General features: G+C 35.2%; 1 protein-coding gene across 1 annotated transcript; it reads right to left on the bottom strand.

The window, feature by feature from the left end:
• Nucleotides 1–15,143: 15,143 nt before the first annotated feature.
• On the bottom strand, nt 15,144–16,106 carry LOC141547535 (olfactory receptor 5G29-like). The gene has a single exon (XM_074275927.1). It carries the CDS (start codon nt 16,104–16,106, stop codon nt 15,144–15,146), a length of 963 nt encoding a protein of 320 aa, XP_074132028.1.
• Nucleotides 16,107–26,829: the final 10,723 nt, after the last annotated feature.

Raw genomic sequence — 26,829 nt, forward strand, 5'->3', positions numbered from 1 at the left:
CCCTTCCAACAAAATATATGGAAGCTCCCTCTAAACTATTTTTGCCGGGAAAATTTTAGGATCATAGAAAGAAGAATGCTCAAATTTTTATAGAAAAAGACCTTACTTCACAGAAATACAAATCTTAGGACACAGAACTTCAGAGAAGGAAGGAATCACAACAGGTCTCTAATCTACACTTAAAGCAAGAATTCCCTCTATCTCCTACCTAATAAATAGTCATCTAGCCTTCAAATAAAGTCATGTAATGAGGGAAGACTTGCTCCTGGAAATAGTTCATTTTCCTTTGGGATAACTTTGATTCATAAAAAGAAAAAAGAAGAACTTGTATTTATAGTCCTTTAAATTTTGCAAGGTACTTTGTAAATACCTCATTTAATTCCCACAACAGCCATAAGGGCGATTATTATCTTCATTTATACAGATGTGGAAACTAAGTCAGATAATTTCAATATCTCGTATACTGCCCCACCGCTAGTCAATGTCAGAGGCCATATTTGAACTTAAGACTTCCTGACTCCAAGATTCTATCCACTGCACTGTCTAGCTGCGGATAAGGCAATTTTTTCTTTCATCAAGTAGAAGTCTGGCTTGTTGTATTTTCCCATGTTTTTGCTAATTGTCCCCATTCAGGCCAAACAGAACAAATTTAGGCCCTGTTCTACAAAACAATCCTTCAAATACATAACCAGCATTATCATATCTACCTCCGGCCTAAACCTTTCCTTCTCCAAATTGATCATCCCCAAATCCTTCAATTTATCAGTATATATTTTAGTTTCAATTCTCTCCACTCTGATCATCTTCTATTCAGGCATCTTCCAGATTATTTATCTCCTAAAATGTGTGACCCAGAACTAAATATATGCACCATTTTACAGATACAGAAGCTGTGAGTCAGAGAAGTAGAGATAAAATGATTTGCCCTATGTTCTATACTGCTAGCGCCTGAGCTGAAGCAAATGGAGGTTCAGATCTCTGAAGTCCAACTGATTGCCCTTTCACTATTTTCTACTCTGATGCATCCACACATTCCACACATGCACATACACAAACACACACACACACACACACACACACACACACACACACACACACACACACACTGCTATTTCTCTGGAAAAGAGCTTTAGTATGTTTAACCAAAGCAATGAATCTCTAATAATAGAATTCCAAAGAACTTCCTCATAGATACACAAAGCTGAGAAGAGTCCTTTTCTGTGTATATCAGATTTGTTTTTTCTCAATTTGTAAGACCTAGGATGGAACAGACATAAAGAAAAGCTATTGAAGAATCCACTTCTACCCCCAGGTATCAAGACAGTTTTAAAGGGTTTCCTATAATTCTGAGAGTTGAAATTACTTGCCTTGGACCACATCTGGCAGATGTCAGAAGAGAACTTGAACCTTGTTTTTGTTTTTTGGTTTTGGTTTTTGGGTTTTTTTCTGGCTCAGAGGTCAGGGATCCTTTATTTCTTTCTTAAGGGTCAGAGCATCGGAACTGATTTGTTCATTGCACTCTTTAGAAAGCATCAAGTCAAACATCTTAATGTTATTCTTTATTTGAGGTTAGATAAATGAGGGCCAGACATGGTTCACATCAAATCACACAAACATCCAAAGACAGAACATTCATTTGAAATGAGGTCACTCATTCCAACCTACACTTTCTTTTTAACATGCCCTACTGTTTGAGTCCAAAGGACTCAGTCAAAAAATACATAGAAATGAACTCACTTATCAAAGGTCCCAGAGCTAGCAAACAATAAAGATATTCCAACAAAGGGCTTCCTCAATCCAAAATTACAACTTGGCCAAGTTCACTTCTCTATTTCATGTATCAGAATTTATATATATATATGTATGTGTTTTATATTTATTTATTTATTTATTTATTTATATACACATATATACATATATATGTATATATACATGTATATATATATACACACATATAAAATATACTGTATATATGCATATTTGTATGGTTTTTGACAATAATACAACTGAATATCATTTACAATAAATATGGTGGTTTGTACTATACTAAAGTTCTCTAGGCATAGAGAGTGTTTTTCTCTATATACTAAAACTAGAATTAATCCATTTTCTCCATAGGGGTGGTTACATTTTTTTTATTTAGAGCAACTATCATGATATGTTTTCGGTGTTGGGGTTCTTTTTTTTTGGCCAAAATTTCAGGGAGTCCAACTATTCTTCTATTTTCTCATTATCTGTTCCCCAGATCTTTCATTTTTCTTATAAGATGTTTCGAATCCTCTTCTCTTTTCTCATTCTTTATAATCTGTTTTCTTATTTCTTGGTCTCTCATAGCTTCACTGGCTTCCCCTTTCCTATTTCTAATTTTTAAAGAATTAAATTAAAGAGTGTAAACTGTTTACACTTTTGTTTTTCTTCCCAGGTTATTTTTACCTTCTAAATCCAAATCTCCCTGTGCAACAAGAGAACTGTTCAGTTCTGCACACATAGATTGTATCTAGGATATACTATAACATAATTAATATGTATAAGACTGCTTGCCGTCTAGGGGAGCAGGTGGAGAGAGGAAAGGGAAAAATCTGAACAGAAATGAGTGCAAGCGATAATGTTGTAAAAAAATTACCCAGGCATATGTTCTGTCAATAAAAAGTTAAAAAAAGAATTATTTTCATCTTTGAGACTGTATCTGCTTTTCTAGTAAACTTTTTTTTTCATAACCTCCTTATTTTTCTTGCATTTTTTAAAAAAGTTTTTCCCTCAAAGTCTTTCATTTGACTTGTAAATTTTTTTGAATTCTCTATAAATAAAAAATATATAAATAAATAAATAATGAATAATTTTGTCTATTAAAAAAAATCTTCTATAAATATAAAGCCACTTCATGATGTTCTTTAAAGTGGATGCTTTTTTTTTTTTTTTTAAACTTTAGTGGCCTGCCCTGAAGATGAACCCAGGTCTTCCCTATTCTCATAGTAAGTTTCTAAGGTGGGATTCTTCTTTTCCCCTTCTTTTTTTTTTTTTTTAATTTTAATAAGCATCTGTAATGGTGTGGTGCAGGGATGGTGTCTCTAGCTTCCCTTCTGCTCCAAAGTGGAAGCTGAAACCAAAAGTGCCACCCTTCAGCAAGTGCCCTTGACCACACCCTGCCCTCTGCACTCCCAGTGTGCTAGTTCCTTCTCCCCCAGGGCTGCGTCTGAACAGCACATCTGGGCCTGGTCTTCCTGATTACCTGAGTTTCCCTCAGTTTCCCCCACTCAGCCCCATTCCACAACAGTCAGGGAGGTGAAAGTCTTTGTGATTCCTGCTGAGGCTGCAGCCACACCAACTAGCCATAGGGCTCCCCACGTGGTGATTTTGGGGAGCTAGCCCAGAGATGTTTCCACTTCAGATAGTTTAATCCTCAGCCTGGGGTCTTCCTTCAGATCTTCTCCAGTAGAGTCAGTAGGACCCCAGTTCCGTCCCATGTCTTCTGGAATTTTCATCAATCCATGTTCATCCTGAGGCATACATTTGTTCTTTTTGTGGAGAAAATCCAGAAAGCTTGAAATGTACCAACTGATTCCAACATCTTCCCAGAATCCTCCACGTTTTCTGCTTCTTCTTAAATCATTGGTTGAGCAACTAAAATAATGAGAAGGAAAGAGAGCAAACCTGAAAAAAAAATCAAATTGAATTAAAAGAATAAAAAGAGGGAGGAAATGAAAGAAAAGTACTAACAGAATTTTGCATTGCCCTTTATAAAGGCTTGAAAAACTAGGGGCAGCCACGAGAGATCCCTCACTGTAGAGAAATTTCATAAGGAGAAGTTTACTCCTAATCAGTCTGTGCAGACCTATCAGGAAGTGTGCCCGCCAGCGCCCTGATTTGCAGGTACAAGCGCCCTGAGCCTGCACAACAGGTGGGTCAGCCATTTACAGGTAAAGGCAACCCGGGTCTGAATAGCAGGCTGGATAGCTGGAGGTGTAGCCATCTCTCCCACGCCCCAGTTTGCAGCTTTGCAGGCCTTCTGTGTCCTCATCAAAGGCAGGATCAGAAGGCGTGCCCACCTTGCCTGTCCCCTGGTTTGCAACCCTGCACCCCTGTTTGCAGATGTAGGCACTCCTTGTCCGGATGTTAGTCAAGGATGGCAGTCGTGGCCATCTCGCTTGGGTTCCCCTTTGCAGAACCCCGTGTTTGGACAGCAGGCCATGGTTGAGAGCTGGGCCCCGCATCCCGGTTTGCAGGGACAGGTCAGGAGATGTGCCCGCCTAGCCTTCACCCCAGTTTGCAGGTAAGGCACGTCGTGAATTTGTCTCAGGCCTCCTGCCCCCAGATGCTATACAGGCGGTAGCATTTGTGTACTTCTGGGTACCTCTCTATAGAATACGTGGTTATGATGTGTACTTCTTATGTACTGGTATCTGTACTGGTACCTGTTTCTTCCACACACGGATCTTGGAGTTATTGTGTCTGTCTCACATGCCCTCCATATTGGGGCAGACTTGCAATGCTTTAGGAAAATCCCTTGGGTGGCTGATGGGAGGATGGATGAGAGTGGAGAGAGTTTTGAAGCAGATACACCCCCTAGCAGGCTGTTGGAGCAGTCCTACCATGAAGTGATAGGGCCTGTAGCAGGGAGGCAGAAATATCAAAGACAAGGAGTTAAGTTCAAGAGCTATTGCAAGATCTTGGTATCAATAGAGTTTGGGGGGGGGGGAGGATTGATAATATGGACAAGTGGAGTAGGTTGCCAGCTCCCAGGACTCAGAGAATGGTGCTGCCTACAGTAGGAATCAGGACATTTTGAAGGGGGAAAGTTTAAAGGGAAAGGTAATGAGTTCATTTTGGAACATGTTGACTTTTGGATAGCTAGGGATAAATAATAACCAGCGTTACTATATCTACCCCCACCCTAAACCTTCTCTTCTTCAAATTGATCATCCCCAAATCCAAAAATGTTGGATAGCATTTAGCTTAGAATATCTACTAAATAGAGATAGAAGTCCAAAACTCAGAAGGGAAGGAAGTTTTGAATAAATAGATCTGAGAATCGTAAGCACGGAGATGATAAATGAAACTGTGAGAACTGATGAGTTGGCCAAGTGAAACGATATAGAGAAAGAAGAGAAACCCTGCCGGGCAAACTAGTGATCAAATGGGATCTTCCTGAGCCATAAAAAATGAACAAGAGGAATCCAGATAAACAGGAGGACATTTGTATGAATGGATGCTGAATAAAGAAATGATAACTATGAGAGCCATAAAGCTGCAGTAAAATAATGAAAAAGGCCTAAAGGGAGCTAACTGGAGGTGAAATGCAATGACCAGTCATGATTCCAGAGAACACGTGGTAAAACATACTTTTTTGCCCTCAGTAGAAATGTGGAGGAGTATAGGATCAGACTATTCCCTACACTACCCTTGCTTATGACTTTTACTGAACAGCTTTCCTTGAAGTAACAAAGATTTTGGTGGTAGTGGTGATATTGGGGGACAGTGGGGGCCAGAATATCTGTAGCATATAAAACCAAAGACTTCAATAAAACTATGTTTAAAACTTAATTTCTTTTAGGCTCATCTCAAAAAAAAAAAAGGGGGGGGGAGAGGGGAGATAATAATACTTCTACTCTCTAATGAATAAGGAAGGAGATTTGTAAACGTTACGTCCTTATAAAAATGAGAGCTGCTTTTGTCAGTTCCTAACAACTTGGTGCAAATTGCTTTATTGGTTTTCCTTCCCAGATACCAGTGGGCTGGCGGAGCAGGGAGATTGAGGATTGTAGGCGACAAAGAGGGGAGACAATTTTGGTCTGTTTCTTAGTTTGGCCCTGGGTCATCAGTGATGGTCACAGACAGTGTTGCTTTCAGAAAGGAAGTTATAAGAATTCCAGAACTCCCATCTGTCTCCACACCTTATCTCGTGGTATTTCTCCAGAGTCTCTGATTTTTATAAAACATTTCAGCTAATGGATTTATCTTCCAATTTCTGTCTGATCCCAATGATGTCACCCACCCATGCAGACCAAACCTCTTGCTAAAGTGTCTTTACAAAGAAAGCCCAGCTCTGCTGACAGGAAGAATAGCTCACATCTCTACAACAAAATCTCTTTCTTCACAACAGGACATATCTCAGGACATAATCTATGAGTCAGAAGGTAGTCTAGTGCTTTTGATCTCAAATAAAAACAAGGCCACTAAGCCATGCAAAAGGATTCCTGTGGACCGTATATTGACTTAGAAAATCACATATTAAAATATCACCTATGATTTATTGCCTTTCATTTATTTTATTAAATACTTCCCAATTACCTTTTAATCGGGTTTGTATTTAAGAGTGTTGAGATAATCATGCTATCGATGGGACATGTTTTGGGAACTATGTATCCTTGATGAAAAATCTCATCAATCACAAAACAAATAAGTAGCCATAAAGTCTTCATCTAAAAGCATTCAAGGAGCCAGACCCTTGAGAATTTTTGATGGCATGGCCAAAAGTATACTTTAGATTGTTTTTAGCAGCTCTAGGGATTATACATTTAAGAGGGATGAGCATGGAAGTTTAAATAGGAGGATATTACAATTGTCTGAGTGAAAGATCATGAAGATCTAAATTGGGATGGCATGAGAAGACAAGGGAAAAAAAAAGGTTTGGGAGGTAAAATCAATAAGACTTAGTGAATGAATGAATATGTAAGGTTAAAGATAAACCTAAGAGTGAGCTATTGAAGATGGTGGATATGACACAAAAATAGGAAAGTTTAGAAAAGGATCAGATTGAAGGCAAAAAATTTTATCTATGTTGAATCTGAGATAGAATCCCCATATGAAAAGGAGTTATGATGCAAGACTAGCGCTCAGGAGGGTTTAATATATAGAATTATCAATCATGATCATAAATATGATAATTGAGCCCAGGAGAATCAATGCTCATTGACAGAGTGTTGCACATCATAACTGAGAAAGTGTTGAGAGGAAAGAGAAAAGATCCCACATGTGCAAAAATGTTTATAACAGCTCTTTTTGTGGTAGCAAAGAATTGGAAAAGAAGTGGATGCCCATCGATTGGGGAATGGCTGAACAAGCTGTGGTACATGAAAGTAAAGGAATGTTATTGATCTATAAAAAAAAAATGATGAACAAGTGGATTTTAGAACAACCTGGAAAGATTTACATGAACTGATGCTGAGTGAAACAAGCAGAACCAGGAATACATTGTACATAATTAACAGCTAGAATGAAAAGACTTGGTTCTCAACAGTTCAGTGATCCGAAGTAATCCCAATAGACTTTGGGCAGGAAATGCCATCTGCATTGAAAAAAAAGATCTAAGGAGACTGGATGTAAATTAATATATGCTATGTTCACTTCTTTTTTCTGTTTTTTTTTTCTCTCTTCCATGGTTTTTCCCTTTTGCTCTCTGATTTTTCTCTCCCAACATGATTCATAAAGCAATATGTATTAAAAATAAAATTACTACAATAAAAAATAAATTTAAATAAAAAAAAAGAGATCCTAGGGTAGTGCTCAGTGTATTCAAAAAAGTGGCCATGCTACACAGGGAAGGAAGAAAGTTTTTAGCTCTTTTAGAAATCACTGGGGAAATACCATCAACATCATCTGCCACCCAACTGCCAGTGATGGGCAGGCAGGCTTAAGAACTATAGGGAACAACAGCCCTTCAAAAGAACAGCAGTCTTGTGTCCAGCTTGACTTTCAAAGTCAGAGTATAAGGAAGAAGCCTCTAAGGAACCAGGCAATTTCTTCTGCAGTTCTTACAGCCATATTTATTGAATATTTGTAAAAGAATTTCCTCACAAGCACAGGCCTTAGCATTATTAAGTGGCTAAATAGCAGGGACTTATAAGGTTTTATCAGTAGAAATAAGTCAAGAAGATATATTAGCATTTGCTTTGCTGCTGGACCCTTAAGACCACATGGCCAACTTGCAACTGAAATCTTATCTTTGTTAACTTCCCCTAGTCAGAATGTGAACTTTTCAAGTGCAGGTTCTATTTGTATCCTCAACTCTTAGCACATAGTTATTGCTCAATAAATAGTTTTTTTTCATTCATTTAGTCATTCATTCTTTTGCTCATTCATAGTGGTTTATAAATTTAATGCCAATGTTTATCTGATATTCTATGACTGGACATCATAGAATACTATAATCTCCAAGAAATTAAAGTTGATCATCAATCAGGGAACAGTGGAGAAGCAGGCAAGTGGTGAGCTGAGAGAGCTGCAGCACCCGTAAACATGCTTTTATGAAGAAGTGTTATAAATGATATCATCAATTAAATAAATACACGATAGCAAAAATAGACTGGGCTGATTATGTAATAAGGCAAGGAATAATGGATGAACTACCTGTATGTACCATTGTTATCCCGGGAATAGTAAAAGAACTTGAGAAAGGCTGCCAACATGTTGGATGAATCCCCTGCAGTAAACCCATGGGAAAACATGGATCAAAATTAAGAAAGAAAGGTGTGAATAGACTGTGATCTGCAGTGGTGGAGGGAATTGCATTACATCACAGATTGACTTAAATATTCATGTACTGAGCAAAAGAGCAGTTGTTCTACGGCAGAGGTGTCAAAGTTTAGAGGCCCAGGCCCATAGGAACCAGATTAAAATGTAATTGGGAAACATTTAACAAAGTAAATGAAAAAATAACATAAAAAAGCTTCCTCTATTCCAAAGATCATCTCTACCTTCTCCCACAATAACACTGAGCATGCGTCTTTAAAGTATGTAAGGGATGATAGTGCAGGAGTTCGATCCAAACAGCCTGTGCAAAGGTTTGGCAAAGGGAGATACATTGTCCTATAAGAGTAACACCAAGGAAGTCAATATGGTTTGATCATAGAGTTCATGAAAGATACTATGATGCAACAAAGCTGGAAAGATAGGAGGAAGCCAAGTTGTAAAGTAAAAAAAAAAAATGCGTATATATATATATATATATATATATATATATATATATATATATATATATATATATATATATATATATATATATATATATGCATGTATAAAGTACATAAATATATAAAGTATTTAAAGTATATAAAGCTAAATAATGCAGGAGCTAGAGCACTGGGCTGGAATTGTTAAGACAAGTCCAAACCTAGCTTCATATTCCTACCAGCTATGATGCTGGACAAGTCACTTAGCTTCTGTGCATTTCATTTTCCTTAGTTGTAAAATCAGAATAAAAATAGCATCTGCTTCCCCGGATTATTAAGATCAAATGAATTAATATGTGTAAAGCATTTAGTAAAGGGCTTACTTGACACATAAAAGGTTTTTAATAAATGCTTATTTCCTTTCCTCTAAATTATATATATGTGTGTGTGTGTGTGTGTGTGTGTGAGTGCGTGTGTGTATACATATATATGTGTGTATATATATATATATGCAACCTTTTTCAAAATAATCTTATAATGTTAATAAACCTGTAGTAGTAGTAATAGGCCCTGTTAGTACCAAAACAGAGACTTCTGCCTTCTGGTTCTAAGATGAGTACTCCGATCATCTGATCATGCTATTTTTCAAGGACATATTAGAAGAATACAAGTCTTTATTCTCTAAGATCAAATACAAATTCCCTTTACAACTAAGCTTCCTCCTATCTTTCCAGCTTTGTTGCATCATAGTATCTTTTATGCACTCTATGATCAAGCCATATTGACTTCCTTGGTATTACTCTTATAGGGCAATGTATATCTCCCTTTGCCAAACCTTTGCATAGGCTGTTTGGAATGAACTCCTTCACTATCATCCCTTACATTTTTTAATTTCCTTCAAAGCTCAGCTCAACAGTCATCTCATTTATACATGAGGCCTTCTTGGCCCTTTCCAAGTCCTGCTTGATCTTCGTGGCTTCTCTCTGAGATTATTCCCAATTTGCCCTCTACGTATCTTGCATGTTGTTTACATGTTGTCTCAAAAGACAGTAAGTTCCTGGAGATAAGGATCTGTTTCTTGCCTGGCTTTGTATCCACAGTAATTAACACAGTGCCTGGTGTTTCTGACTTGATTTGTCTCAGTTCTCCCTTCTTCCCATATCTATATTCACTGTCTTGTTTTGCAGGCATATTAATTTATACCAATATATGTACCTAGTGGTGTCCCTGAAACAACATAGGTTTCTTGAGCATTCCATTTTTGTCTTTTGATCCACTTCCCCTTCCTGGCAAAGTACCTAGAAGCTGCCTAATAAGAACTAATTATTTAATTGATCTCTTAAGGGGGCAGCATAGTATAGTATAGTAATCATGTCATCATGATTTGGCTTTCGAATGCTGCTTCTGCTCCTTTCTAGATGAGCAACTTGAGCAAATCATTTTCATTTGGGGACTCAGATTCCTCAGATGTCAAATAAGGATTTGGAGGTAGATGATCCTTAAAGTATCTCCCAGCTTTGAAATCCTCTGATCTAAATAATGAGGCAGAGGCAGCAATAATGAAATCAAAGAGGAAATGCACCAAGTCCCTCATGGTCCAGCTGCATCACTCAGAGTTAAATAAGCTCCTGTTGGCCTTCATATTGGCAGACATGGCTATGAACAGGAGAGAAATAATACTGAAATGATGAATGACATTTGTACCAAAATAAATTCAATGGCATGTGGTCAAAGTCTTTTATGATCCTGAAGATGTAGATATGATCCAGAAAATGAACTTTAAGGCTACAGTTCAGGATAGAAGCGTAAGGAAAGATGGCTACCAGAGCCTACAGATAGATAGATAGATAGATAGATAGATAGATAGATAGATAGAGATAGAGATAGGTAGATAGATAGATAGATAGATAGATAGATAGATAGATAGAGATAGATAGAGATAGAGATAGATAGATAGATAGATAGAGATAGATAGATAGATAGATAGATAGATAGATATAGATATAGATATAGATAGATAGATATAGATATAGATATAGATATAGATAGATAGATGTGGATATAGATAGATAGATATAGATATAGATAGATAGATAGATAGATAGATAGATAGATATAGATATAGATCAGGAGCACCTAACGAAACATTCCATCTTTACCAAGAAAATAAAGAATGATGGATGGGGAGCATGAGGTGGAAGGGGGAGTGCAATGTTGGTGTCTTTTTTTTTTTAAGGAAGTCAGTTGATATCTACATACTCAGTACAGAAAAATAAAACAGATCATAATGTAAGCAAAGAATAGGATTAAGAAGAGAGATGGAGAGTGAGAAATGGATGAAAAGCAAAGAGTTTGTGGTCTGAAAGAGGAACTTCAGATTGTAGGATCCTGAAAAAGGTACAAGTCTAAAAAATGACAAAGAACCAAGTTGTGATGGGTAATGAAATGGAGAGAGATAAAATCACTGGAATTGAAAAAAAAAAAACAAGGACCTATGAAAATAATGGATTTTGATGGATATAGTAAAGTGAATTTTGTCTCTCAGGAATGACAGCACAAAAAAGAATGGAGAACACATGATTAGCAGGCATGCTAGAAATCGGTCTATGGTAAGGAAAGGGAAGAAAAGGGGGTGAAGAATGTAAATGAATGGCAGAGATTTCAAAGAGAAGAATAACATCATAAACAAAAGAATTTCCTGATTTCACCTCTTCACTGCAAAGAATAGGAGGAAGAACTCCTAAGGAAGATTACCAGGAAGTTTCCAGTAAGATAAGAAGAAAAAAGTACTCATGGAAAGATGGGAGAATGTTGTAAAGTAGAATTAGAATAGCTAACTTGTACATATTGAAATGCATTGTTTTTCTTCTGAAAATCTTTTTCAATTTTCTGAAAATGTTTTGAAATGCATTGTATTTCTTCTCATTTGGATTTCATACTTCCTCTATGATGTAGGAAGTAGTGTTATCTTCATTTAAAAGATGAGGAAACAGGCTTAAGGATGAAGACTACCTGTAAACCAGAGAAAACTTTTCAGTTCTCTGGGTTTCTCTATGCAGGAAAACTTGACCAGAGATCACTTATTGTAACTTGTAACTTCCTTTGGATTGGGAATCAGAAAGAACTATAAAGATTAACAATCTGCATGGCTCTATCTTCTCTGATAAAGAAGAGACTGTCTCCTCTGATAAAGATGAGACCTAAGCTCTCTGCTAGGCTGTGCATAAACACAGCCTGTTATGGCCCATGAGCCAACATCCAAGATGTCAGTCATCTGGTGAAAGAGAAATACAACAGGCCTAAACCCCATTATTTAAGCCCCTCTTCTATGATTTCCACATATTCTGTCATTTGTTGGCTGTTCTTGAGTTGGATCAATTAATAAAACACAACTGTGCAGCCCCATTGACCTCGGTTCAGTTGGAAGAACCATAGGCAGTATCAATAAGTATTTCCAAGTTTTTAACAAATAATTGTGACTCTTGCGGACGATATTGTGAGGGGCAGAAAAAGAAATCAAGGTTTCCTTACTTAAAAAACCCAACACCCAGCATCAGCTTCTAGTGATGAAGTCTTCTCTTTCTTCGGAACCTACCGCTAATTTAATCACTCTTGAATATGCAATCTTTACTCTGTCCCATCTTGATGAAGATGCAAATGAAAATCAGTCATTCACACTGCTTACAAAACTTTAGCACTTTTGGTATAAACAGTTTCTGATTTATCAGTTGTATATTGAAACTGTTTTCAAAGCAGTTTATCTTTGTGAGTTGGAGACTGTGACTGGCTTGGGAATTCTCTGTAGGAGACAAAATGTTTCTGGATTATTCAAATGATCAACCACTCATTTCAGACTTCTGACACTGCCAAATTAAAACAATGTTTTTGTTTGTTTGTTTTTTGTTTTTAATGAAAGGAATAGGGAACTAAATGGAAAATAAAGTGATAGAAAAAATAAAAATAGAGGGTATGCCAGAAATATTCAAAAGTAATGGAACAAATTCAAGGCCCTAAAAGGAAAGCTTTCAGACTTTAGGCAGAATTGTTGGTGGAGTTGTGAATGAATCCAACCATTCTGGAGAGCAATCTGGAATTATGCCCAAAAAGTTATCAAAATGTGCATACCCTTTGATCCAGAAGTGCTACTATTGGGCTTATATCCCAAGGAAATACTAAAGAAGGAAAAGAGACATATATGTGCCAAAATGTTTGTGGCAGCCCTTTTCGTAGAAGCTAGAAACTGGAAAATGAATGGATGCCCATCAATTGAAGAATGGTTGGGTAAATTATGGTATATGAAGGTTATGGAATATTATTGTTCTGTAAGAAATGAGCAGCAGGAGGAATACAGAGAGGCTTGGAGAGACTTACATCAACTGTTGATGAGTGAAATGAGCAGAACTAGGAGATCATTATACACTTCAACAACGATACTGTATGAGGATATATGCTGATGGAAGTGGATATCTTCGACAAAGAGAAGAGCTAATCCAGTTCCAGTTGATCAATGATGGACAGAATCAGCTACATCTAGAAAAGGAACACTGGGAAATGAGTGTAAACTGTTTGCATTTTTTGTTTTTCTTCCCAGGTTATTTTTACCTTCCGAATCAAATTCTTCCTTTGCAACAACAACAACAATAAAAAAAATTTCAGTTCTGCACATATATATTGTATCTAGGATATACTATAACATATTTAATATGTATGGGAATGCCTGCCATCTAGGGGAGGGGGTGGAGGAAAGGAGGGGAAAATTCGGAACAGAAGGGAGTACAGGGATAATGATGTTAAAAAAAATTACCTATGCATGTGTACTGTCAAAAATTGTTATAATTATAAAATTAATTTTAAAAAATTAAAAATTATAAATAAATCAAATAAATTAAAAAAAAAAACATTAGGCAGAGTCAGTTGTGACTGAGTGTGAGCCTTTGATTTTCCAGTAAATAGATTACTTCTGAAAATTTTGCAGAGAACCATAGATCTGACAACAGAGAGCCAGACCTTGGTACAATCATGACTACATGCTGTTGAGTAAACCACTAATTTCAGTTTTCTAGACCTTGACTTTTTCACTTATAATAAGGGGGGAGGTGTTTTTAAAACTTGTTTTTTCTAGTTAAGTCCAAAATGAACAATGTTAGTTGCTATATCAACTGGTGCCTGAAAATTACTAAGTATGTGTACTTCTTAGACTAAGACTTAAACTAATCCTTTTTTAGCCTTGTGGAACTTTTGGCAGACTGATGAAACTTATGGAACTCCCTTACAGAATATTTTTATAAGCATGAAATGAAATACATAGAATTACAAAAGAAACCAATGATATTAAAATAGTTATCAAAATGTATTTTAAAAGAAAAACTCCAGGTTACAAACCTTTTAATGCTCTTATCTGAATGAAATACACATTTATTAGGCATATAATATAGCAAAACATCTTGCTCAGGAGCTGGGGATATGAATAGAAAAGTAAGATATCTCTACTCGAAAAGAACTCACATTTGAATGGCAGATGTGACAAAGGGAAAAGAGAGAAGAAATATAGATTTCATTCAAAGTCCAATGGGAAAGCCCCATAATTCTTAGTATAAACAGCAAAACAGATGGCAATTTCCATTAATAAGATCATATAAGTTTCTAGTGCTGAATTATTTTATATTTTTAAGGAATTTCATGGAAAGTCCAAATTTTTTTAATGTTTTTGGCTACTCCTGAAGGACTCATGAAAGCAAGTGACAGGCTGCATCTCTTGGAGGATTGCTTCCCAGGATGATGATTACAACAAGTGGTCAGGAAAATGAGCTATGATTTAGGGTAAACCCACTCTTGGGTTTTTGTAACCATCAGGGGCAAATGATTATTAATTGATTGTGGTGGGGAATATACTCTTCTTCTCTACAGTGATTTTTGTTCTCAACAAGGGTTCCAGAGCCTTGGATGGAAAGATGACCCATAAGCTTAAAGATACAGCTATTCAGAAGGTCTTTGGGTTTAAAATCCATGTGTGTGTGTGTGTGTGTGTGTGTGTGTCTGTGTATGATATATGTATGTATGTGTTTGTATGCATATGTTTATGTATGTGTATGTATATATATGTATATGTATTTGTGTTTGTATATACCCAAAAGAACAAAAGATTCCAGCTGAAACACTGCAGAGTAAACTATTAAAAGGATTTCTTTATTTTGATCACCACTTAATAAGCTTCCTCACTCTTTAGTCACAAAATGGATCCTCATCCAAACAATGTTATAAATAGATCTCATTCTTCTTTGCCCATAGGAAATGTTTCCTTTCCAGATTCCTTCTGAATGCATTTTGCACCTCCTTGTTCCTCAAGCTATAGATAAGGGGATTCAACATGGGGATCACTGCTGTGTAGAACACAGATACCACCTTGTTGAGGTCCAGGGAGAAGCTTGCACTGGGACGCACATAGATGAAGAAGAGGGTCCCATACATGATGCTGACAGTAGTCAGGTGTGAGGAGCAGGTGGAGAAAGCCTTGGACCTACCTTCAGCAGAGCGGATCCTCAGGATGGCCATGAGGATGTAAATGTAGGAAATAAGAATGGTCAAGCCACTGAAGACTCCCACCACTCCAGCCATGATGAAAAGGATTAACTTATTGAGATGAGTATCAGCACATGCAAGGGAGAGCAAGGGTGGGATATCACAAAAGAAATGATTGATGACATTCTGACCACAGAAGGGCAAGTGGAAAGTTAAGACTGTATGTGTCATAGAATTTAGGAGACCAATGACATAAGGCCCAACCACCAGATGAACACAGACATTCTGGGACATGATAACCGTGTAGACCAATGGGTTACAGATTGCCATGTACCGATCATATGCCATTGCAGCCAAAAGGAAACATTCAGTGACCACAAAGAGCCCCAAAAAACACATCTGGGCTGAGCAGCCCAAGAAAGAGATGCTTTTCTTCTCCATAAAGAAGTCAATCAACATCTTTGGGGCAATAGTAGAAGAAGAGCAGAAATCCACAAAGGACAAATGACTGAGAAAAAAGTACATGGGGGTGTGAAGCTGGGAGTCTATCCATATCAGAATGATCATTCCCAGGTTTCCAAAGACAGTGATGAGATAGAAAAATAGAAACATAAGAAAAAGGAGAACCTGTTGCTGAAGATGCTCTGTAAATCCCACGAAAAAGAATTCAGTCACCATAGTTTGATTCTTAGTTTCCATTATCTGCTAAAATCTGATAAAAGAAAGGGAAAAGCTATTTTCATTACCAAATTTTCTAGAATAGTCTGCTTCTCTCTTCTGCCTCTTTGAAACCCTAGCTTCCTTCAAAAAGCAACTGTTAGTGCTTTCTTCTTCATGCAATTATCTTTACAAGAATTTTTCCTGTTTTTCATGGGGGACAGTAAGAGGGAATAATAACATTGATGCCAAAAAGAAGAAAGAAGAAAAGAAGAAAATAATAGACTACTTTTAAAGTATACCAGGGAATGGGGAAGAAAATTTGGTTGGAAGCCCAGATGAAGAAGTTAGTTATGAAATAATAGGTTGGATTTTTTTTTAATTATAAGTATATGTGTTTTAAGAAAGCAGGATAGTTTCATCAGTTATTTACTTTGCATATAGAATGCTCATTTTTGTGTCAAGTTAGAATTTTTAAGATAACTTAAACCAGTAAAAGAAGATTCCTTGCAATTCGCACTAGTCTTTCTTTATTTTGTAGGACTCACTTTTAATCTGTATGGAAAAGTAGCCTTCTGTCACTGTAACTTGTTCATTTTCCTTATCCATTCTTGTCCCAGGCAATTTATAAGTATGTTTAATTATTTCCTTATTAGTTATTAAATTGGCTTTCTCATTAATCAATTACTTTTATTTAAATAAATGCCATTTATTAAATAATATTTTAAATGCACTGAATAAATCTCTTTCCCACAAGTTTTTCTCACTTCTCATTCTCTCTGTATACATTTCTCTTTCTGTCTCTCTCCATATGTGTCATATATAATATATACTTACACACAGACATTTAAATATAAATTTAAATGTGTGAAACACCCCAATTTTCATGATTTTAACAAATTGTAATCTGTGTAATTTATGTAGAAACTATTAGATAACAAAATAGTAATATAAATAATTGTTTCTAATGAAAATGCTTTGAGAAGGCAAAACCATACTATTGCTAATTTTTCCTTAATTTCAGAAATGGAGAGCTCCCTCCATATTGGTTTTCAGGATACCAATGAAATACCTCTTTTGACCTCTAGGTGGCCCTGTGGATAGTTTAAATGTGAGTTTGAAACTGGACCTTCACTGGTTAGATGGCTTTGTGCAAGTTAGTTAATAACCTCAATCTTTATCAATTTCCTAATCTATAAAATGGAGCTAATAGTATCTTCCTTGAAAATTTGCAGTGGTGATAAAATGAGATCGTATTTATAAAGCACTTTGCAAATTTTAAGACATTATATAAATGCTACTTCTTCTTAGTAGTAATAGCATCAAGAATTTTCTATATATTCCTAAATAAGAGACATGTTAAAATCAAGTCTCCCAGGAAATATTCTATCAGTCCTTGGGTCAATCATCTCACTATCTCTTTTCACTTATTAAAATGAAATACTGTTCAGAATGATGGTTAAACCCTCAATCTCCTCACAGGATCCTGAAGAATGAAACTTAAACCATAATTGTTCATTGGGAACAATTTAGCCTCCTAACGACAGTAAACAGGAGGTTTATTCTCTATAAATAGCTGTAGAAAAATTGGATCCCAATTATTACCGAGAAAACTTCTACAGATTGAGAACTTTTAAGAAACCCAATTCGTTTTTTATTTGTACACCCACAACTAAGTAAAATGTTTTGTTTTTTTTTTTACCTTTTGACACTTAATCAATATTTATTGAACATTAACTGAATAAATCAGTTGCTAATGTAAGCTGTTTTAGGTCATTAAAAAAACCTTACGTGCTTTGACTTTTGTTCTTTTATCCCATTTCTAAAATTTTTTGATAAACATTTGATAAATGTTACAGGTGAAGAGTTTAATTGAACTGGGATTTCTATGTATGTGTGGAATAGGGCTCTCTTTTCCCTAGTCATTTTTGTTATTACTTCCTTCCACTAAGATAGTTAGAGGTCCCCAACAATAGAAACATCCTAAAATCCTAACTGTATGTCAGGCAAAGAACAAGATTTTCTTAGAATATAAAAGGAATGGGGGGAGCAATGGGCAGTGAAGGGTAATAGGAAGATCACAGATTCTAAAATGACCTGGAAGTCTCAGAGTTCTATGTTCCTTTTTATTTCTCTCTTTTAAGATTCACTCACTTTTTGAAGAAATCTCTTCTATGATCTCTTTCTTGTTTACTTTCTTTAATTATATCTCAAAAAAGATAGAAATTTACTATTGAGATTAAGCTTATCTTCAATTCTAGGACTGCATCCTTAGGAAAGGAAAGTCATAAACTCAGTGATGTGGATGGAGGAGTAGCTTAAGCTCCCACTATCCCAAACTATGCCTGGGATATAGTTATTAGAAATAAAGATGGTATAGTGGACAGAGAACTGATATCAGAATGAGAATAGAAGAAGAAAAGAGGAGGAGGAGGAGGAGGAGGAGGAGGAGGAGGAGGAGGAGGAGGAAGATGAGGAGGAAGAGGAGGAGGAGGAGGATTTATTATCTTCATCTTATTCTTATAGAGTGATGATTTTACTCATAATTATTTATTTTACTTCCCTAGAACAATACTCTCATCGTTTCAAGCTCTCAATAAAAATTTCATGGAGTAAATATTACAAGAAGCTTGGCTGAAAAGAGCTCTCAAACTTTCTCATTTTATATTTAAAAAAGACACTCCTCAAATGTCTAGTGTGTGCAGAAGTGGCATTATAAAATTGTAGAAAGATATCTGGTTTTAGAGTCAGAAAACTTGGGTCGAGTCCTGGAATTTGTACTTATTGACTATAGAGCCATGACAAAGTTATTTAACAGCCCAGTTGTTTAGGGACTGGATGAACAAAACTATGGTGTGTGAATGAAAAAGGATGGCCTAAAAAACAACAATCACCCAAGAAGTTTTATATGAACTGGGGCAAAGCAATAAAACCATATTCAGGAAAAAGATAAGCACAATAAAGTACAAGAAAACTTTATTGAAAGGTCAGAGAACTCAGTGCAGTGTTGAATATTGGCTTTAGAGAACTGATCAATCGATCAATAAGATCAATTTATTAAGATTTATTAAGCACTGACATTACCCTGAATGTTGGGGCTAAAAAGTATGGTGCACAAAAATTTATATTCCAAAGGGAAAGACATACAGTACATATGAATTTATGAACAAAATTGATTCAAAATCATTAGATCCAGGGTGCTACTAAAATTTGTAATTTACAAAAAAAAATTTAAATTTTGTAATTACAAAATAAAATTTGTAATAGGAAGAGTAGGAAAAACTTCTTCCTATAGGAGGCAATTATAGGCTTGAATTTGAGATCTCAGTAAAAAGTAAAATGATCTGGTAAACATTTTAGCACTATATAAGGCAAGATATAAAAATCAACTGATAGCATTTCAATATAAGTTGCTTTATGGGCTTTATGCTATCCTATTATAGGAAATGGTGGGGGGCAGGAGACACAGAAAGAGGGATGGGAGCTGTTAAGAGCCATGTAGATGATTCTGCATTTTGGCCAGATTTTAGTCCTGACACAGTGACAGGAAATGTCTTCTTTCAGGAAGGAAATTGAAAATTGACAACTTCTCCCCAGCCCTAATAGATGCATACTCCATCTCTGAAGAATCTCTACTCTTCAAAGAAAAGGAATTAATATGCTTGTGTCTGTCTGGATCAATAGTACCAATTTCAACAAAGTAAAAAGAGCCTTCCCTTGAATTATCTGTACTAGGAAAATCGAATCCTAGTATTTGGACAAAGAATGCTCACATTTTTATGACAAAATACTATTCTTTGTAGCAGAGCAAATCTCTGGACACAGAAATACATAAATGTAATCTCAGCAGCTATCTATTCCAATTCATACCTGAAGAAGAATTTCCTCTATTGAGTGGTGGTAGAGTCCCATGTCATTTTTTCCAAATCCTCTTCTCTTTTCTAATTAAAAATAGAACTAAATAGTGGTAGTTTTTATGGTCTCTGTGGAAAAAATATTACATTTATACCTACTCATTCATCTGTTTGTGAAAAACAGAAAAAAAAATTTGTAGGACACTTCTGTATGATTTTTATTTGTTTTGTTCACTGTTTTTGTCATCATTATTTTTGAAATGTCTGTTGTGTTTATGTGCATATCACGGGGAAAGATCAAAATAGCAATCTTCTACTACTCTCTAGCCCATTTAGATCCTGAGTTTGACTGTTCTCCTTATGTCAATGAGTATAATCTATGGAAGAAGACATCAGTAAACAGGAAGTTTCTCTGACACTAAAACATTAGAATTTGTCTTATGTGAGGGATTCATGTGCCTGAGCTCTTGATCATAATGGCTATATACTCTGGCTTTATTATTTAGACTTTTCAAAAGAAAATCACCTTTAATGGATTTCTTTCTAATGTAATAATTGCAGTGGAACTTTAAAGTGTTGTTGTGATAGGGGTTAGTTTTTATTTTTTATTTTTAATTAAATGGAAAATCATTTACAAAAAGCAATTGTCAAAACTGGATGAATCTCATATATCGTAAATATCCACTAACCATTCTAAATGAAGAAAATTTTGGTTTTGCTAGGTATACAGGCCCTTCTGGGGGGGGGTTGTGTATAGAAATTAAAGGGATGCTATTTGTTAGTAGCCATTCTTACAATAATTTAAAACCAAAGTTTTTTGTTGTTTTTTTTTTAAAGTGGTGTTATTGTCAGAGTGTTTTTTGTTTCTTTTATTTTTAATATATATCAAATCAATTTGTCACTGTTGGAAGCTTTGAAAATCTGCAGTCTTTGCTAAGGTATTTTTTAATTTAAAAAAAAACATAACTTTATAAATATATTTGTAATAGCATATATACTTAATAAAACATTTTAAGTTATTAAAAGAATTCCCCCTATCTTATCCTCATTCTACAAATGAGGAAACTGAGTCAGAGAGGTTAATAATATGTCCAGAGTCATTCAACTCATTTCTGAAATCACAATTGACCTCTGAACTTCCTGATTCCAAACCCATCCATACAAACACCCACTTTTGCTAGTTCTCTCCTCTAAAATCAAACAGAACAAATGTAATCTCTCTCCCACTTAATAGCCTTTCAAGCTCATGAAAAGTATCATCATATCCACTCTCAAAATCTTCTCTTCTCCACATTGGATGTCCCCAGTTCCTTCAATTTATTGATTTATGTCTCAGGTGTTGTCACTATCCTGATCATTCTCCATTTGGATATCTCATACATACATACATACATACATGAATGTACACAGTCACAGTTCTTTCTATGGAAAAGAACCTTCAAGTATTTAACCAAAGCAATAAATATCTAATGGTAAAAATCCAGAGATAAGTTCTTCATAGACATACAGGGCTAGGAAGAAATGTTTTGTGCACGTGTCAAAGATAGGAGTTGTTTATTCGTTTTAGATAAGACCTTCAATATCACAGGAATTGGAGTTTTATTGGGGAAAATTACTTTATCAATAAATATCAGGCAATCTCAGAGTTTTACCTAGTACCACAGCATGGTAAAGTGACTTCTCTGGTGTTATACAATTTGCAGATAAGAGAGCAGGGATTTGAATCCTATTGGGTTGTTCTGGCTCAAAGACCAGATTTCTCTTCTCTATGTAATGTTAATTCTCTTCTAAGAGTCAGAGTATCATAATTATTTTGTAGATTTCACTCTATATTCTTCAAACTAAACTCAAGGTCAAAAAAAAAAGAATTGAGTCAAGTAAGAAATTTAAGTTAAAAAATGCCAAATTTATGAATCTTTTCAAAAATAATTCTGATATGACCATGAATCTAAGCCTATTCAGAATTGTTTTTGTTTGTTTGTTTGTTTGTTTAGAAAACTGCAGATATATTAGTTAAAAACTAAGGTTTTTCCAGCTCTAAGTACCTAGGAGAAATCATAAAGTTAGAAACAATCTGAAATATCACAAAGAGTCCAGAATTTGAGTTAGGAAAAATTTAGATTTTGCCTTCTACAAGTCAATTAACCTCTCTCAGCCTCACTTTACTCATCTGTAAAATAGAGATAAGTATTCATGTAGCACTTACCTTTCAGGGTTGACTTCAGCAAAAAATGTAAAGCACTTAAAGTTTAAAGCTCCATTTAAATATCAATTATTAATCTTATCAGACTAGGCTATTCTTTGGTGTCATGAAGGCATAGATTCTGTTCCATTAGCTGGATAGAAGCAGTTGCTTTTAAGAATACTGGGTATTAGATTGAAGTATACTATTTTTTACTGTCTTTCCTTTTTATTTGAGTCTTCATGTACAAAGTAAATTACATGGAAATGTTTTACAAGTTTTCACATGTATAACCTAATCAGATTGTTCACTGTTTCAGTGAGAGGAGAGGAAAGAGAGAAAGGAAGTGATTGAGTTTAGATTTCAATTTTTTTTAATTACTTTAACATATAATTGCAGAAAATAATTTTTTAAAAAGAATATTAGATATCCTTTTGGCTTCTGACAAAATGAGCTCTAGAATAATGTGTAAAGTGTAGTTTATCCAAAATATATGGAATCCCCCTCTTTGAAGGACTTCATTACTCTGCTTTGACTCTTTCAAAGGGAATAAGAGAATCCAAGAGTGCCTGCTCAAAGCCTACAAGACAAGGAGGAAGATCATCTCCCTGCCTCTTGGGGCCCTCTCTAAGTATCAGAGTTTCCTATTAATTACATGGAGAAATTGGACTCTATCTTTTCCTAAGAAAATCTAGGGCAATATAAGGAAAAATAAACTTAAAGCATTGGGGTTTTGTTGGTTAGAAGCCAGTTCCCTGGTGGACTCCTAACCCCTGGAGCTTTATCCAGTGGAGAAGGAAATAAAATAATCTTGGCAGAATTTAAGTCCAAAATCAACACACAGAGGGGATGGGATTTAACGCTATAAAGAAACTTAAAAGTCATTTAGGTTTTCAGAAGTGGAAATGGAGTCCAGAGAGAAAAAAAAATCACATTCTAATAATAATTGGCTTAGAGAAAGCAGAGCTCTCTCTCTCTCTCTCTCTCTCTCTCTCTCTCTCTCTCTCTCTCTCTCTCTCTCTCTCTCTCTTCTCTCTCTCTCTCTTTCTGTCTCTCTCTGTCTCTCTCTCTCTCTCTCTTTCTCTCTCTCTCTCTCTCTCTCTCTCTCTTTCTCTCTCTCTTTCTCTCTCTCTCTCTCTCTCTCTCTCTCTCTCTCTCTCTCTCTCTCTCTTTCTCTCTCTTTCTCTCTCTCTCTCTCTCTCTCTCTCTCTCTCTCTCTCTATATATATATATATATATATATATATATATATATATATATATATATATATGTATATATATATGTATATATAAATTTGTCTCTGTTACAGAAGTCATTGCTATTACTGTTTTGCCAGTCTTCCTTCTGTTAACTATTGATTAACTTACTTTTGGGGGAAGGAATGACAGAACCATAGATTTAAAGCTAGATGTAAACTGAATCCATTTTTTCTCTTTTTTGACATACATGTATGTTATTTTTTTATAGTATTTTATTTTTCAAATATATATAAAATAATTTTCAACATTCATTTTTGTAAGACTTTGTGTTCCAGATTTTTCTCCTTCTATCTCTTATCTTCCCCCTTCCCAAGACAGCAAACAATCTGACAAAAGTTAAATATTTGCAATTCTTTTGAACATATTTCCATATTTGTCATGTTATGTAAGAAAAATCAGACCAAAGGGGAAAAACATGAAAAAGAAAGAAAAAATTGAAAACACTGTTTCAATCCATATTCAGTCTATAGTTCTCTCTTTGGTGGCAGATGGTATTTTCTATCCCAAGTCTATTGTAATTGCCTTGAATTGCTGCATTGTTGTGAAGAACCAAGTTCATCACAATTGATGATTATATCATCTTGTTGTTAGTGTGTACAATGGTCACTTTACAGAGTCCATCTTTTCCAACATTTTCTGAATTTAAGAGACTTTGATAAGTCAATTGTGTGTTCAGAGAAGCAGAGTTTAATGCCAAGTCATCTGACTTCAAAGCCACGGATCATGTCAGCAGTACCATACTGCTGTCTAATCCAAATATCATTATTCATCCAAATTCCTTCTCATTTTATTGTGATTGGCAAGGTTAGGGTTAGAGGTGGGTAAAGTGAGAGCAAGCATGTTTAATAATAGCTTTTTATTTTTCCAAATACAAGCAAAGATAGTTTTCAATATTCACCTTTGCAAAACCTTGTGTTCCAATTTTTTTCTCCCTTCTGCTCCTTCCTTTCCCCTAGTGAGCAAACAATCCCCTATAGGTTAAACATGTGCAATTCTTCTAAATAGAATTCCATATTTATCATGCTGTACAAGAAAACTCAGGTCAAAATAGAAAAAGAAAAAGAAATGAGAGAGAAAGAGAGAAAAAAACTAGCAAACAAACACCACTACCAAAAAAAGTGAAAATGCTATGCTTTGATGCACATTGAGTCTTGATAGTTTTCTCTCTGGATATAGCTGGCTTTTTCATCTCAACTCTATTGGAATTGCCTTGAATTACCTCATTTTTGAAAAGAGGCAAGTCCATCACAGTTGATCACAAATTTTGTTGTTGCTGTGTATAATGTTCTCCTGGTTCTACTCACTTCACTCAGCATCCGTTTATGTAAATCTTTCCAGACTTTGCTGAAATCATCCTGCTCATCATTTCTTATAGAACAATAATATTTCATGACACTCATAGACCACAATTTATTCCCCATTGCACATTTGGGTCCTTTTTTCTTTTTTATGATCTCCTTGGGATACAGATCCAATAGTGGTACTGCTGGATCAAAAGGTATACACAGTTTGATAGCCCTTTGGGCACAGGGGAAAAAGCATTTGTTAAAGCTCCAGGCACTGTACAAATGTTTCATTTTATCCTCACAACCACCCTGTGAGTTAGGTATGATTCTTTTTTTTACCACTGAAGAAAACTGAGGCAGACAGAGGTTAAATGAATGAATCCAGGCCTGGAGTTTTCATCACTTTGCCAGAAAGAAAGCATATAATTTCCTTTAGTTTTTATTGCCATAGAACATAGGTATATGGGAGTACATCTAAGAAACTATCCTTCATGTTTTACAGAACTAGAAGACATAAATTCTTCTTTGTGCTGTTACTTTAAAAATCCTTTCCATTCTTGAAGTTGCTCATTAAATTGGCATAAAAAGCTGAAGCAAATCAAAATTAACTATTGCTCTTGGGGGATATAAAAGATTTTTTCAAGTCCTGTAAGTTTTTTAGAAGATTGCTTTCTTAAAAGAGTCTCCCCACAATTCAGATCCATCCTCCGTATAACAAAATAAAAGGCTAAGTGTGGAAGCTGTCATTCACAAACCAACCATTCAGATGAGGAAACAGAGGCAAATGATCTCTGTTTCTCAAGTGAACACAGTGGAGATGTTGGAGGACACTATTCTTTTTGAGAGAATATATGTTGGGATATTCCTCATTGGATGGAGTTCTAGTCCTGGAGTCAGAAAGACTCATTTTCATGAATTTAAATGTGACTTCAGATACTTCCTAGTTGCGTGACTCTGAGTAAGTCACTTAACTCTGTTTGCCTCAGTTTCTTCATCTGTCAAATGAGCTGGAGAAGAAAATGGCAAAGCACTTTAATATCTTTGCCAAGAAAGTCCTTAATCAAATGACAAAAAGTCAGACATGGCTGAAAACAACTAAATAACAATAACATTCCTTGGAAAGTACCTTTTCTGTCAAAACAGAAAGTATCAATACATTTGGTGGATCAATGTTATTTAAAAATAGTATATATATATATATATATATATATATATATATATATATATATATATATATATATATATATATATATATATATATATATATATATACATATATATATGTATATGTATATATATGTATGTATATGTATGTATACATGTGTGTATATGTATATATGTATTATGTGTATGTCTATATGTATATATATACATATACATACATATATACACATATATAAATACATACATATATACATATACATAAGTATATACATATATACACATACATAAATATATACATATATACACATACATAAATATATACATATATACACATACATAAATATATATACATATATATACATACATAAATATATATACAGATACATAAATATATATATATATATATATACATATATATATTATGAAGCCCCATCTGTGAGGGAAGAGAGAAATTTGAGATTAGAGATGGGTCCAGTTGTTCACCTTTGTTCTTCCCCCAGGGTAAGAATAAAATAAAAATTAGTTTTTCCTCGTGTGGAGGAAAAAAACATTATATATGTACAAATAGCAAATAAGCTAGCTCACCAGACAGGGAAAAGGAAGGAATATTAGGAAGATGTATTTGCTGCTCCCAGAGCAGTGATACATTCTGTCCAGGCTGCTGCTCACTCCTTAAGTAGGTCAGAGAGCTAGAAAAATATTCAACTGCTCATGATCATGTTCAGTTGAAAGTAGCAGAATCCTTCCCTTACACTAGACAATTAACCTTTGCAGGTTTGTTCCTAGAGTTTCAAAGTTCCCTAGCTTCCCTCTTTCCATGCAATTTTTACTTCTCATGGCTCTTTAGTCCCTCCTTTCAGCTGAGAAAACTGCACTTCCCTTCAGTTTCCTTGCCAATAAGGGTCTACATTTCTCCCTAGAGGTTGGAATTTTGCACTCCCTTGCAAAATCTGTAGTAACACACCTAATATCTGAAATTATGCAGCATGGCATTAAATTGCATATAGCACTTAACAGAG

This window comes from Sminthopsis crassicaudata, chromosome 6 (assembly GCF_048593235.1).
Source record: "Sminthopsis crassicaudata isolate SCR6 chromosome 6, ASM4859323v1, whole genome shotgun sequence".
Classification (NCBI taxonomy): Eukaryota; Metazoa; Chordata; class Mammalia; order Dasyuromorphia; family Dasyuridae; genus Sminthopsis; species Sminthopsis crassicaudata.